The 15,620-nt window shown below is 38.7% G+C and overlaps 1 protein-coding gene across 1 annotated transcript; it reads left to right on the top strand.

Moving 5' to 3' along the window:
• Positions 1–6,076: 6,076 nt before the first annotated feature.
• On the top strand, positions 6,077–14,708 carry PHB (Homeobox-leucine zipper family protein / lipid-binding START domain-containing protein). Its single transcript, XM_077387735.1, has 18 exons — positions 6,077–7,036; positions 8,695–8,854; positions 9,700–9,809; positions 9,915–10,005; positions 10,091–10,186; positions 10,267–10,380; positions 10,462–10,545; positions 10,674–10,829; positions 10,918–10,992; positions 11,069–11,175; positions 11,270–11,459; positions 12,184–12,372; positions 12,522–12,602; positions 12,702–12,836; positions 13,030–13,352; positions 13,526–13,631; positions 14,007–14,156; positions 14,325–14,708. The coding sequence occupies exons 1-18, from the start codon at positions 6,831–6,833 to the stop codon at positions 14,469–14,471; spliced, it is 2,520 nt and encodes an 839-aa protein (XP_077243850.1). The 5' UTR covers positions 6,077–6,830; the 3' UTR covers positions 14,472–14,708.
• The last annotated feature ends 912 nt before the right edge of the window (positions 14,709–15,620 follow it).

The following is a 15,620-nucleotide window of genomic DNA, read 5'->3' as shown; positions in this document are numbered from 1 at the left end:
CATGAAAATTGTTGACTACTACAGGAAGTTATATTCAGCGGAATCTATTGTTAGGCCTAGGCTGGATGAGGTGATCTTTAAAACTCTTGATGCTATTAGCATCTCGGGGCTTGAAAGCCCTTTCTTGGAGGCGGAGGTGGAGAAAGGGGTATTCTCGCTGAATCGTGACAAAGCTCCGGGGCTGGACGGTTTCTGCCTTGCTTTCTTCCAGGCTTGTTGGGAGTATGTAAAGGGAGATATAATGGCATTTTTTCAAGCATTTCACGCTGGCCTGGAGTTGGATCGAGGAACTGGAGCCACTTTTATTGCTCTCGTGCCAAAAGTAAAAGGAGCAGTGAAAGTATCTGATTTTAGGCCTATTAGCTTGGTAGGTTGTCTGTATAAGATACTGTCCAAAGTATTGGCGGATCGGCTAAAGAGGGTCCTTCCCTTCATCATTTCTGAGAATCAGAGTGCTTTTGTTGGCCAGAGACAAATCTTGGATTGCTCGCTGGTGGCAAGTGAAATGGTGGATTGGATGGAAAAATCAGGTGACCAAGGTGTTATTTGTAAGCTGGACATGGAAAAAGCGTATGACAGTGGATTGGCAATGTTTAGATTACTTTCTTAAAAGGATGGGTTTCGGTGTGAAGTGGCGAGGGTGGATCAGAAGTTGTTTATCTTCAGCATATTTCTCCATTCTTATTAATGGCGCTGTAAAAGGTTTTTTCAAATCGTCACGAGGCTTACGCCAAGGGGATCCTCTCTCTCCCTTTCTATTTGTAATTGTTGCGGAAGCATTGAGCGTGATGTTGACGAAAGGAAGATCGAAGGGTCTGATTTCAGAGGTTAAATGTAGCCAGTTTGGGATTGAGGTATCGCACTTACAATTTGCGGATGACACCCTACTTTTTAGCTCTGCCCAGGCCTCAAAGATTCTCAATCTTAGGGCGATCCTCAGGTGTTATGAATTAGTAACAGGGCTCCGATCAAATTTCTCAAAATCCAGACTTTATGCTGTGAATATCGACGAGGCAGGAGCATCTAGTCTAGCCAATATCATGGGCTGTTCACTGGAAAGCCTGCCTGCATCTTATTTGGGACTGCCCTTGGGGATAGGGCGACCTCATAAATGTGCATGGGATCCCATTGTGGAAAGAATCGAAAGACGACTTGATACATGGAAGAGGAATTTGGTCTGTAAAGGCAGCAGATTAACCTTGATTAAGGCAGTATTGGCCAATATACCCATTTACCAGTTATCGTTATTTAAATGTCCTATGAATGTTATTAAGCGTATTGAACAGATTCAGAGAAGATTTTTGTGGGGGGGATCAGAGAAGAAGAGGCCTTTGGCCTTAGTTAGTTGGGAAAATGTCTGTAAGCCAATTCAAGGAGGAGGCCTCGGAATCCGAAGGATCAAGCAAGTAAATCAAGCATTATTGGGAAAATGGCTGTGGAGGTTTGGTGAAGAAAAAGCAAGATTATGGGCTAAAGTAATGTCAGGGAAATATGGTGTTACTCCAGGTAATTGGGTCTCTCTGAATAGTTTGAGCAAACCTGGGGTGACAATTTGGAGGGATATCCTGTGTCTAAACCCACATTTTGACCGAGGGGTTAGATATAGAGTGTATTCCGGCGACAGGATCTCCTTCTGGTCCATGAGGTGATGCTCTAGTTCCCCTTTAAAAGAATTATTCCCTGACATTTTCTTAGTTGCCGCTGATAAGTCAGCTCTAGTGAAAGATTGCTATGAGAGAATCGCTGGTAAAGTTATCTGGAAACCTCTCTTTCGAAGGAATTTTTTTGATAGACAATTGCCCTCTGTGATCAATTTATTTCAGATCCTTGATCAGAATTACATCAGTTTTTCAGGAGAGGATAGAAGGCTGTGGGTATTAAAATCCTCTGGATGTTTTTCAGTCAAGTCTTTCTATAATAGTTTGATGCCCTTTGAGGAAAATGCATTGGCAGCAAAGGTGTGGAAAATAAAGGCTCCTCCTAGAGTATGTTTCTTTGCCTGGTCAGCGTTAGGCAATAGAATCCAAACGGCAGACTTTCTGAGAAAGAGGAACATGCTGATTATTGATCACTGTGCTATGTGTATCGAATCAGGGGAGTCGGTAGATCATATCTTCATCCACTGTAGAGTAGCTCGGGAGGTATGAGGGAGGATTCTGAAAAGGTTTGGTATAAACTGGGTGTTTCCATCCTCTCTAAAAGACTTGTTTGCAGGCTGGACATGTACACCATGGGGCAAAAAAGGTAAGCGATTATGGTGGCTTTCATTAATGGCCTTCTTATGGGTTATATGGATCGAAAGGAACTCTCGAGTTTTTGAAGGGAAAGCTAAATCTCCTTATTTTTTATTCATCAAGGCCATTGCTCTTACTATTTCTTGGGCTCGAGCTCTTCCGCTATTCCGATTCGTTTCGGCCTTCGAATTGTGGGAGGGGTGGGGCGTTGTTTGCAATAGCCAGGAGAATATTAATGTATCCAATCAGCGTTGGTGCCCTCCTCCTGAAGGGCTAGTAAAATTAAATTTTGATGGCTCAAGTCTGGGTAATCCTGGCCCTGCTGGGATCGGCGATGTCTTGGGAGACTGTGCAGGCGAGGTCATTATGGCTTTTTCTGGCCCAATCGGAACAGCTGATTCGAATGAAGCGGAGGTAAGAGCAATGCACTAAGGTATCCTGAGCTTCGCAAGGGACCATTCAGGAAGTTGTATTGTGGAGGGAGACTCGCTTAATGTTATAAGATGGCTTAGGGGCCCTAGGTGTTTACCGTGGAGATTTCTTCATTTCTTTGATGAGATAAAAGATCTCTTGGAAGGTCTTCAGGTTTCTTTCCAGCACGTGAGAAGATCTGCTAATGATGTGGCAGATAAGTTGGCAAAAGATGGAGTATCGAAGTAGGCTCTAGAACTTTTTGATTTTCTTCCTTCCTAAGTGTATATTCCGGGGTTGTTTAAGTTCCTTTGGGCTTGTATGTATGTCTTTTTAGTGTAAGGGGGACCTCCTCAGTCTTCTCTTAATATATTCTGTTACCATTCAAAAAAAAAAAACATGTAAATGGTGGGATTTTCTATGTTCAAGATGATTCTTATATTTGATAGATGTGATTCATTTAAGCTAATTCTTTTAATTAGTAACATTAATAAAGTTGTAACTTTATCTTAATCAAGTTTTTACGTAATTCTAAGAATCTCTACAAGCTTATGGTCTACACAAGTAACACCAAATGTGCTCTAGACTTTTCCACACATATGGACCTTCCTACATGGGCCATCTTACATGGGCTTCTTTATATGGGATTAGAGTTCATGGGTCAACTTATTAACTTAAGATCAAATGCTAAAAGCAACCCGTAAACTTTTCTAATAATTTTTTCATTATAGATTCAAATATCATGTAAAAAATTCTACAATATTACTTTAGCATTAAATTTGACCCAATATTATATGTTATAATTCTTTTACCTTTAAAATTTCCATACAAGCACAATAATTAAAATTATTGCTTAAACACACAATTAAACTATTAAACATGCATAATAATAAAACTAATTATCCAAACTAGGTTCAAGTCGTTACACTATACTTACCACTATTCCACTATTCTCCGAGTGGTAATTCTAGACAAATCAAATGCTTGTCTCTTCCCTTTTGACTTCTTATTCCACTACTCTCTGAGCCACTCTCATGCAACCAAAAAATTATCCCTCATTTCATGAGGGGGGAGGGGATATCCCTGCCAACTTAGCCAAGATGGTTATGACACGTGAGTAAAACTTACCTTTAAAATGTCAATAAGAGAAAAAGGGTCTAGTGTGGCATAAGAAATCCATCAATTTTCCATCATTTCTTCATTTCTTCCGGGTGGGATTTTTTTCTCATTTTCTCAATTGAATGGTCCAAAAAATTGTTTATATTCGTGATAATATAGCATGGTGATAACTCTTTATTCAAAATTGTTGAAAGGGCTTGGGGAATCTAGGTGAAAGGAACCTTAGCTTAGTTCAAGAGATCAAAGAGACAAAACACCGTATCAAAATTTAGAATGGTGTTTTAAAGAGAATTCATATCCAACTACTTTAAGTGAAGAAAGGCCCGGATGATGTCCAATCTTCCCTTGCTAGCACCTTATGGATCATATGCTTATTGAAGAAGAAAACAAGCTTATATCTAACTATGTCGGAATACAGCTACCAGGATTTTGTGCAACCAAACACACCATTAGTAATTCCAACACTAATTTGGTCTAGCTAGCCTGTTGTAAATTCTAGAAGAAATGTCGAACTATATCTACCAGCTAGCGAGTGACGAAATCTCACTTGAAATGTTGACTAGGTCAACCCTGTCAAAATACCAACTTCTCCAAAAGCTTAAGCTGTTGGGGAAAGGCGTTATTTATTTTTTATACTTTAACACTCCCCCGCACGTGTGGCCCACTTGGCAAACATGTGGCACATGTGTGGTCCCACTTTGGGCCGACCATCCCATCTGGATTTTTGCTATCCGGGAGGTTTGAACTCGAGACCTTTGGCTCTGATACCATGATAACTTACCAACTTCTCCAAAAGCTTAAGCTGTTGGAGAAAGGCTTTATTTATCTTTTGTACTTTAACAAACCCTACTCTAACCTCTCACTTCTCCTGTCTACTAAACTCACATGGAGAATCTCCTTGCTCCATACCTACGCTGAAGCAAGCTCGACCCTTGTATAAGAGATATACTCAGTTTAGTCTTATAAAAAAAATGATTTTTAAGTCACCATCCTTCAATATGGCCAACACAAGGCCCTCAGCCTCGATGACTTCAATAGTGACTTCTCAGCATTGGAACAATGTTGGTTCCTAATTTTAAGAATAAGACATAAAATATTATAATTTTTCTTAAATGGTAGCCAATTAAAGACATTGGTTAAAATATTATAAATTTACGGAGCCTTAATTATTTATTTGAGCCCAACCACAAACTAAAATTTTAAATATATGGGGAGACTAGCGAAATTTGACCATAAATTGTAGTAAGCAAGGTTTTGAAAGCAAGGTTTTAAATTTCGCTTTCGGAATGCGTTTTGGTCCTCTATGAAATCAAAATTTCAGTTGAAAATTTGAAATTTTGGTCGAAATCCAATGAAATAAGGTTACGGCTATTTTATCTCCTATAAAATTTTGACCAGGCCAAAATTTTGGTAATTTCGGGAAAATATTATAGATTTATCAAAATCCAGAGTTTTTGGGTGAAATCCCTTAATGGATAAATGAAATTTCGTCTGAAATAAATTGCGATTTCATGTATTATCAATTTTGATGTCGTTCTCTACCGAAACCCGAACCGAAATTTCGAATTTCGGTCGAAATTACTACTAGTAGTAAGTAGGGCACCGTTACCTGGCCATGTCAAGGAGACTATTTCCCTAGGCTCTGTTTGGTTAGATGAGATTTTAGTGGAAGTAGTAGTCAACAAGGAGGTGACAAGGGTGGGATATGTGTAGACTTGTCTAAGAGAATTAGAGGGAATTTTGGTAGTGTGTTTGGTTAGATGTCAAAGCATGTGGGAGAATGGAGGGGTGTCATTAACAAAATAAATAGTAGAAGAGAGAGAAAGAGAAAAAAAAGTAATGATTACACATGGCATTTCACATTCTACTCTTCTCCTCTCTAAATTTTACCAAAAACAAGGTTTGGCATTGGAAAAGTAGGGGAGGGGACAATCCCACCACATAGGCGCCACCTAAGCAAAAAGCTAATAATGGTGTCTCTTCCATGTCTAGTAGTCCAATGGGATTTGAGCTAAAAAATGACAACCAAACAACATTTTGTATTTCATATTCCTAGAAATGCTCAGCCGTCTTCCCTACTTTTTGCAACCAAACAGAGCCCTAGGCTTTCAATGATCACATGGATTCTTCAATTTTGAGTTCAATAATCGGTTTTAAACCCATAATCGATTTACAAAACTATGTTCGTATGTCCTACGCATCCCATGTCATGTTCTATGTCCTCATGCATGCATGGGTTTTAACATCCTTTTATGAGAGAAAACGATAGAGTGAGATGGTTTTGTTTATCTGAAGAGAGAGAGAGCTTATCTGAAGAGAGAGAGAGCTGTCCTTTCTCTCTCACAGACAAATTGCAGAAGCAGTAGCAGCTCTTTTTCTATACAAACTGTGTCTGCCAGGTAAAAAGAAAAAGTTGTTGTGCGTTTCTTCAATTTAGTCCTCACAAAATCACAAATTGCTTACCTCAACACCTGACCTTCCTTTATTTTCTGTTGTCATTTGCCCTGTTTTTTTCTCCTCCCTTTTTTTTGTCTTTTTCCTGGTGGGCTGTGTCCTATTTCTTCTTAGTTTTCTTGTACTAGAAAATCTTAATATGGGTGTTGAGGATTACATACTAGGTTTTTTTTCCTTTGAGTTTGAGAGGTGGGTTTTGAATTAGGCTTGTGATGTGGGAGAGAGGAGGCTCTCTTAGAGGAGAGAGCCTGTTAAGGACTTGGAAGAGGTGTTTCAGTGCTGAAAGAGAGAGCCCTAGACTCTAGGTTTTTTTTTTTGCTCTTTCTGGGTTTTTTTTTTTGAGTCAGTTAGAAGCGAGACTTTTAGAACTTGTTCTTATTGTGTTCTGTATTTTGTCTGTTTTAAAGTGTTTTTTTTTTCCAGGGGATTTCTGGTCTTCTTAGTGGTTTTTTTGTCTTTCTGATTTTTTTTCCTGTGCTTAGTTTTGGGTTTGTCTCTGGTTACCTTTTTCTTCTCTCTATTTTTTTTTTTTTTTGGGTTTGTTTGGGAGGTGGGTTTTGGGGATTTCTAGGGCTTTTCTTTTATTATTATTTTGGTATTAGGGTTTGGTTGATGGCTCTTTCACTGCACAAGGATTTGAAGCAGATGGATTCAAGCAAATATGTCAGATATACCCCTGAGCAGGTTGAGGCTTTAGAAAGGGTATATACAGAGTGCCCTAAACCGAGCTCTATGCGTAGGCAACAACTTATAAGAGAATGTCCAATACTGTGTAATATTGAGCCAAAGCAGATCAAAGTCTGGTTTCAAAACCGAAGGTAAGGTGGTGAAAATATAAACCTATGTTTTTTTTTTGTTTATATTTTGTTGGCTCTTTATTTAGTTTTTGGTTTTGAAATGAGGGAGTTTAAGTAAATGGATTTGGGATTTGGATTTACTTCATGCAGTATTTCAATCATTTGTTATTTCTACTTTTCTTTTTTGGTTTGGGATTTTAAAGGTGGGATTTTGGAGATGTGTTATTGATGTTCGTTAGAATAGTGGCCTCTGCAATTTTTACTCAAAATAGAACTGTTGTCAAATCGGCATTTGAGTGGTATTGTTTTTTAGGAAGTTTTGAAATAAGGCTAAATGATAAGCTTTTAAGTTTGGTTGTGGGTTATTTTAAAAAAAAAATCAGTAAAATGGTTTGGAGAAATGAGAGGAATGTTTCTTTTGTGGGATACCTCTTGTTTTCTTTTCCAAAGAAAATGATATGCAGTGGATTAAAAAATTTTATCTTGGAAGAACCTTCTTGATGTTTTAAAAAATTGCATCTTTCAGGGTTTTAAGTTTTTTTAATGTTAGTTTACTGTGATTTTTATCTGAGAAGAATATAAAGGAAAATGAGGTCTGGGGTATGGGTTTTGAGATCTTTGGTTTTTAGACCAAAGGGGTTTTATCTCTGTGTGATTTGGGAGTTTTATTGTTTTCTTAAATACTTAGAATTTGTTGAGGAGAGAATAAATGGTAATGATACCTTACACTTAGTCACACTTGAGGAGACATTGATCGTTTTTATCCAAAATGGTGTTTTCTGGTGCATTCTTGATAACAACAATTATCGTATTTTCTGTATTTTTATGTCTTATTGCTAGTGAAAATGCTGGAAAATGTTTCTCTCAAATGAGATTCTGGAATACTCTCTTGGGGTTTTGTCAACGTTGTGTTTTTGATACATTATGCTCAATGGCTTAAGCTAGTTTTTTTTACTGGTAACTTTGCTGGTTTGATATTTTGGGGGCTTGTTTTTTCTATGAACTAAAGAAGGGTAAATGATGTCCACATGCTTGGTTTAGAGAAATGTATTTAATTATGCTCGACCACTAGTTTATTTTTATCATGGAATCTGTGCTTGTATTTTTTATTCTTTTAAGTTATTTCATTGCCAGATCTGAACCTCTGCTTTTGACAGTATTTCTTTTGTTTTATTTGCTACATTGCCTTATTCTTTTTGTTTTTAATTACTGAGAGTGAAAATTCTCCTAATTTCATTGACATATTTTCTTTCTCTACAATCATTTGATCGAGTAGGATGGTAAGATGTAGAGGATTTCATTCTTCTAATAGTAGTTTGGAAAAATATTGATTTTTTTAAAAATTTGATTTAGTTAATCAGGCTCTTCACAATAATCTGTTTTCAGTGAAAACAATATTGGATGAGCACATAGGCGTGTGATTGAGAAAAAGTACTAAAAACATGGGATCTGAAAAACTGGATTTGCTTCAACCTACAATTTTGGTTGTTTTTTTATGCGAGTTGTTCCTGAAATATGAAATTACCGGCACTTCTGACTGTTCTTAGACTAGTTTATATCTGTTAAACATGTCTAGCGTGTAAACTACTTCGGTTGTTTGCTTCTGGTGTACCTTTATATTTATAGTATCCCTTTTTTACACTTTTTGTGTTTTTAAATTTTCTGGAACTGTTTAATAGATGCCGCGAGAAGCAAAGGAAGGAAGCTTCTCGGCTGCAGACAGTGAACAGGAAGCTGACAGCCATGAACAAGCTATTGATGGAGGAAAACGAACGGCTGCAAAAGCAGGTCTCCCAGTTGGTGTATGAGAACGGATATATGAAGACCCAACTGCAGAATGTAAGAATTCCATTGTGATTCTACATTGAATAGAACATCTGGATTTATATTATACTGGCCTATGCATCTAGTTAGCTCAGATGATTGACTCAGGCAAATTTTTTATAAAATTGTGCAGCAACCCTTTCTGGTCTTCATCAGTCTTTGAAATTTGTGTGGTTGCTTTCTCCAAGGCCTTGCCTTGTTTGAATTGCAGGAATTTTCTATTAAAGTTTGGAAAAGATTTAAAAGTTTTTACTTTTTTGCATTGGAAGAAGATAATTTGAACCAAAACCTCGTTCTATTATTTATTGGCTGGTCTCTCAATTTATGATAATATCCCTCTAAATTAACAGCATCCATATATCATTTCCCACTTAAATTGCGGAAAGAAACAATTTTCTGTCAGACATGTGTATCTCAGAGTCCAAAGTCCAAACCAGGCCTAAGGTCCTAGAACCATAATAGATACCAATACTGAATATTGCAGGTTTTTATCTTTTCTCTTCTGCTGTTCTATTACACATACATCAATCATATCTAGTTTTTTTATATCCTCATCAAATTTTCTTACTTCAAGCAAGGGCTCGGTTATTAATTTACTACTATTTTATCTTCGTATGGTTTTGATTTTTTTCAATCTTTGCCATCTGAATTCACAATAGAGACCAATATTGTTAATCGCTTACTAGATACCCAATTTGAATGAAGAAGCATTTTAGTGTCTTATCAGACCAGATTAATATATTCAAATGTAGTTCACTTGCATGTCTATTATTTCACTTTTTGGATTTTAAAACATTAAAAGGCCTGAAAAGCTCTTCTAAGCATCTGAAGCTATTCTTACCATATTGGCTTGTTTGCAGGCATCTGTAGCGACCACAGACAATAGCTGTGAGTCTGTGGTCACTAATGGTCAGCACCAACACAACCCAACACCTCCGCATCCGCAAAGGGATGCCAACAACCCAGCTGGGTAATTAGATGGGCCTTCCTATCTCTTTTCATTGCATTTCGTAATATTGATGTTTCTATTTTGGGTACTCATTAAGGGTTTTCTTTGGCCATCTTTTTCCTACAGGCTCCTCGCTATTGCTGAGGAGACCCTGGCAGAGTTCCTTTCCAAGGCTACTGGAACTGCTGTCGACTGGGTCCAGATGCTTGGGATGAAGGTAAATATTCGAAGCATCAATCTCCCATTATTAATTTCTTAAGTGGCGAGTTCTAGAACTGACTATTCTAGTGGGTCTTATGTAGCCTGGTCCGGATTCTATTGGAATCGTTGCTGTTTCCCACAATTGTAGTGGTGTTGCAGCACGAGCCTGCGGTCTTGTGAGTTTAGAACCCACAGAGGTAAGCTTCGCTAAACTTTGGTTATCATATCTGATTGCTGAGACCTGCAGTAAGAAAATCTAATGACATCATTTTTACAGGTCGCAGAAATCCTCAAAGATCGTCCATCTTGGTACCGCGATTGCCGTTGTCTTGAGATATTGACTGTTCTCCCTACTGGAAATGGAGGGACGATAGAACTTATCTACATGCAGGTTTGTGCTTGTCTATCCTAATTGACTGATATTCTCAATATGTCAGACCCGTAAAACTATTTAATGTTTTGTGCTTTTTAGACATACGCTCCTACTACATTGGCATCAGCCCGAGACTTTTGGACGTTGAGATACACTACGGGTTTAGAAGATGGAAGTCTTGTGGTATGCTATTTGTATCACCATAGTCCCCAATAGTTATGACTCGTTGGCATCCAGTCAGTATTTTTAAAGTATGTTGTATCAATGTTTCTTGATCGCACAACTGATTTGGTCATCCAATTATTCTGTAGATCTGTGAGAGGTCATTGACTCCTTCTATGGGTGGTCCCGCTGGGCCTCCTGCCCCAAATTTTGTCAGAGCTGAGATGCTTCCCAGTGGTTATTTGATCCGCCCATGTGATGGCGGCGGGTCAATTATCCACATTGTTGATCATGTCGATTTAGATGTAAGTGTATACAATATAGAGCTTGACATTAGCTTCTCATTATCTTTTTAAATCCATATTTATTATTGTTTCCTGGGTTGTGGTTTAGGCTTGGAGTGTGCCTGAGGTGCTAAGGCCGCTGTATGAATCATCTAAAATTCTAGCGCAAAAAATGACAATTGCTGTGAGCATTATCACTTGAATACCCTGAATATTGTATTTTCTTTTGGAAGTTAAAGACTTACATACTCTAATTCTAGGCATTGCGTCACATAAGGCAAATTTCACAAGAGACTAGTGGGGAAGTTGTGTATGGTGGAGGGCGTCAACCTGCAGTTTTACGGGCATTTAGCCAGAGATTAAGCAGGTAATGTCATAATTTTTGACATAATGTCATCCTCAAACCCTTTTGTTTCGGTTCCTCTATTTATTGATTTGGAGCTCATGTAAATAAATGGCAGGGGATTCAATGATGCTGTCAATGGGTTTGCCGATGATGGATGGTCTATGATGAGCAGTGATGGTGTAGAGGATGTTACTATTGTCATAAACTCTTCACCAAGCAAACTTCTCGGCTCTCATATTAACTCCACATTGCTATCTACGTTGGGAGGTGGTGTACTGTGTGCTAAGGCGTCCATGTTGCTCCAGGTACAGTTTTTGTAATGATGAATGTGATATGATATGGGCTAGGTAGATTTTACTTGATACCGTTATTTAGGGCTATCTTGGGTCTATATTGGGCCTCAAGTGTTTCGTCCCTTGTAACTTGTCCCACGATGATCGTATGATCATAGCCCCTAAACCAGGTCTTGTATGAGGTGCGATTTGGGCTTCTGCCTGAAACTGTAAATTCATGCATTCTTGATTGAACATATAGGCTCACCAGATTATGGTGGGACCGTTGGGGCTTTGCTGGTGGTGGTGCCCGGATCAGCGGATTTGTTCACCATATTCGTGCTCCTTGTGTATTGAGTGCCATCATGATACTCACTAATGAGTACTGCCTAGAAAATGATAATTTTTTAATTTACAGGAATTGATCCATTCTTTAGTTGACTATGTATCACCGTCCTATGCCATTGGCTGTTAAGATATGCAAAGCCATTTTGGGTTTTTTCTGGGTTCTCACAACTAACATTGGTACATATGTTTTTTCTGTTACAAAAAGTTTAGAAAAGTATGTTGTTAAGTTATAATGGCTATATAACATCTGAATGATATTCTAGTCTAGAAAGCAAACAGAAAAGCCAAATTGCCGGTCCTCCCAATGACCATATATTGCCATCTGTTTTGACACATTCACAAATTTTTTTGCAAGTGTAAAATGTCCTTGTAATGAAAGCTGCTGACAGAATTCTTGTGCTGCATGTAGAATGTCCCCCCTGCATTGCTTGTCCGCTTTTTGAGGGAGCACCGTTCCGAATGGGCCGACTCTGGTGTTGATGCTTATTCCGCCTCATCACTGAAAGTTAATCCTTATGCAGTCCCTGGTCCTAGAATTGGTGGCTATTCCGGTAGTCAGGTCATTTTACCTCTTGCTCATACAGTGGAACATGAAGAGGTAACCTGGGTACTTATCAAAGAAAACTTTGTGTATTTTGCATAAAAAAGGGGCGGCCCAGTGCACTAGGCTCCTGCCATTCCGGTATTTTTGCATAATGTTTTAAATTAACTCTTAGATTAAGGTCATCTTTTTTTGTCATCCTACAGTTCTTGGAAGTGATTAGGCTTGAAGGCCATGGGTTTGCCCAAGAAGACCCTATTTTATCTAGAGATATGTATTTATTACAGGTGGTTTATACAGACTGCTTTTTTTTATCTTCCATGTGCTGTTCAAGGGAGAGATATTCTTGATGCCTTTTTCTTTTTCTTTTTCTTTTTTTTTGGCAGCTTTGCAGTGGAGTTGACGAAAATGCAGCCGGCTCATGTGCCCAGCTCGTGTTTGCACCTATTGATGAATCCTTCGCCGATGATGTACCTTTGCTGCCGTCAGGTTTCCGTGTGACACCATTGGATCCAAAAACAGTTGAGTGAATTCTCAAGTTCGAAGCCTTCCCATTCTATTCCTTCTAGATTTTCTTTTTCCATCCTGGAATTATGACGGTGTTACGGAACTTGTTAAGTTTTAGTGCCTATAGCAAATGACTAAATGTTGTATTTGATTGTTTCTGTTTCTGGGTTCACTTTGTATGGTTATAGCTTTCAATTTGTATCGCAGGATTCCCCTGCTGCGACTCGAACGCTCGATCTTGCTTCAGCACTTGAAGGGCCGGGCGGAGCGCGCCCAGCTGGGGAAACAGCGTCTAATGCATATAATCTTAGATCGGTGCTTACGATTGCATTCCAGTTTACCTATGAGAACCATCTTAGAGAGAATGTAGCCGCAATGGCCCGCCAATATGTACGTAGTGTTGTGGCTTCTGTGCAGAGGGTTGCCATGGCAATTGCCCCTTCGAGGTTGAGCTCGCATGTTGGGCTGAAGCCCCCACCTGGGTCCCCTGAGGCTCTTACCCTTGCCCGATGGATTTGTCGGAGCTACAAGTTTGTTTCGAGTTCCTTCTGCTCTATGTTTCTTGGTTTTTTTTAATATCATTGCTTACATTATTTTTTCCACAACAAAATTCTATTCTATAGTTCTTGATACTGTGGATGCTTTTTTCAGTGGCTTGACCTTCCATTTACTGTCACTAAAATGTTCCCTTTGAATTTTCTAGATTTCATACTGGAGCGGAGCTTCTTCGAACTGATTCTCAAGCTGGTGATTCCTTGTTGAAACTCCTTTGGCACCATAATGATGCTATCATGTGCTGCTCTTTGAAGGTAAATGCAACTAATGCCTTGTTTGGCAGCCTTGAATTTTTTTCTTAATGAAATATTAGATTACCAAGTGATGAGAGAGGAGGAGGGACAAGGGAGAGTGTGAGAGAGAGAATTGAGAGTGCTTGAGTGAGTAGAATAGTAGATGGTCCTGAATGGCTGAAAAATAGGGAACAAAAAAGATCAGGATACAATTTTTCCTACTGCTTAATTATCTATTGTAGAATAAGATTAGGATCCAGTTTTTTATTTTATAGGCTAATCATCTATCAAATTTTGAAATGAACATGCACTGAATTTCTGTTTTTAGCTTCCAAGTATAGAAACTTATGCCTGTTTCTTGATTCACTGGTTTTGGCTACAATTCTTACTTGACAGGCATCGCCCGTCTTCACTTTTGCGAACCAAGCGGGGCTCGACATGCTGGAAACCACTCTTTTTGCTCTACAAGATATAATGCTGGACAGGATCCTGGACGAGGGAGGTCGGAAAATGCTCTGCTCTGAGTTTCCCAAGATCATGCAACAGGCAAGCTTAAATAATAAGACACTGATATTGTAGAAATCCTCACAATATTTTTTGCATCACTGTTTTGGTATTCAGTACACAGATTGTTGAAAATCCCACAATATTTTTTGGTAGTAAATCCATGGAGGTTCTAGTTCGAAGGCTCATGGTTGTTATTCTTGTTTGCAGGGTTTTGTGTATCTGCCCGCTGGAGTCTGCGTGTCGAGCATGGGTAGGCCGATTTCTTACGAGCAGGCCGTGGCATGGAAAGTCTTGAATGAAGAGGACAACATTCACTGCTTGGCTTTCATGTTCATGAGCTGGTCTTTTCTTTGATCTCTCTCTCTGTCTCTCTCTGGTAGAAGAAGAATTGTCTGAAGTTTTATTTTGGCTTGAGAAAACTTCACTTGGTTAACTTATTAAACAGTTGAATGTTGGTTACTTTATTTGTATTTTGCCTTGTGGATTTGGATTCTGTCCATTAAGACCTCTCTAACTTTACATGTATTTTGCTTAATGGATTCAGATTCTCTAGTTAAAATATCTTTAAAATCACTGGTTTTACTTTTTTAATGTTAACTAAGGAGCCCTAGGCCCTGTTCGTTTTGGATTTTTAGTTGAAAACTGATTATTGGACTTAAATTAGTCTCTCGATTATTGCATCTATCATTCCTCATCTTTTAATTATTCCTCCTCAATAATCAATCACTCCGCTGGGTCCCCTCGCCATTATGCGGTAGTTAGTGCTGCACTAAACACTGTTGAGGATAGCATTTTCTTAATTTTATTTTAATCTCAAAGTTTGAGTTATTTTAAGACAATGGGTCCCTCTGGTTGATCCGGACCGTCTATATGAAGGGCTTTCCTTAGGATCTCTTAATTTTAACCGTTCAAAAAAGGATGGATGGGTAATATGTACATTTTTTGCATGCTAGATTGCTAGGATTGCATATTTGGGCCATGGGCTATCCAAGTCAATGCCTTGAGGATGGATCAAAGGTGAGCCACTAGATGATTAGTGTCAAAAAGCGGTGTGGGCCCTCCGATTTAGTCTGTATCGGGTGAAGTGAATTTGACTGAAAATCAAAGGCATTTTGATGTTAAAAGGTGCGTAGAAAACGTGAAAAGCCTTTTTTTTCTTCTGTTTTCAGTCCGACATGAGGAATTTCGATTGTGACGCCCTGCCTCATATTCTCGCCATCTTTTCTTTTTAATTGATGTGTGGGCCCTCCAACCACGTCGATTGCGATGCGAGTCAATGATACTCATTCCATACCTCATTCCGTCCCTCCCTCGCATTAAATTATATTGGGATTCATGAATCATGATCTTGATACGGGAATGACGATATGTCCTTTCTTTCTTGACCAAAATACCACTCTCTTTTTTAGTTATTCTCGATGATGTTCTATCCGAACGTCAGCGTACGAAGCCGTTAGTCGGATCTTGTTATAATACCAGGAATGCCCCTTTGTAATTGTTGTA

This window comes from Tasmannia lanceolata, unplaced genomic scaffold, assembly GCF_043159265.1.
Source record: "Tasmannia lanceolata isolate RefF3 unplaced genomic scaffold, GAP_Taslan_0.1 ptg000008l, whole genome shotgun sequence".
NCBI classification, from domain to species: Eukaryota; Viridiplantae; Streptophyta; class Magnoliopsida; order Canellales; family Winteraceae; genus Tasmannia; species Tasmannia lanceolata.
Note: the sequence above shows the minus strand (reverse complement) of the source record. Positions and strands in the feature narration are given on the sequence as shown.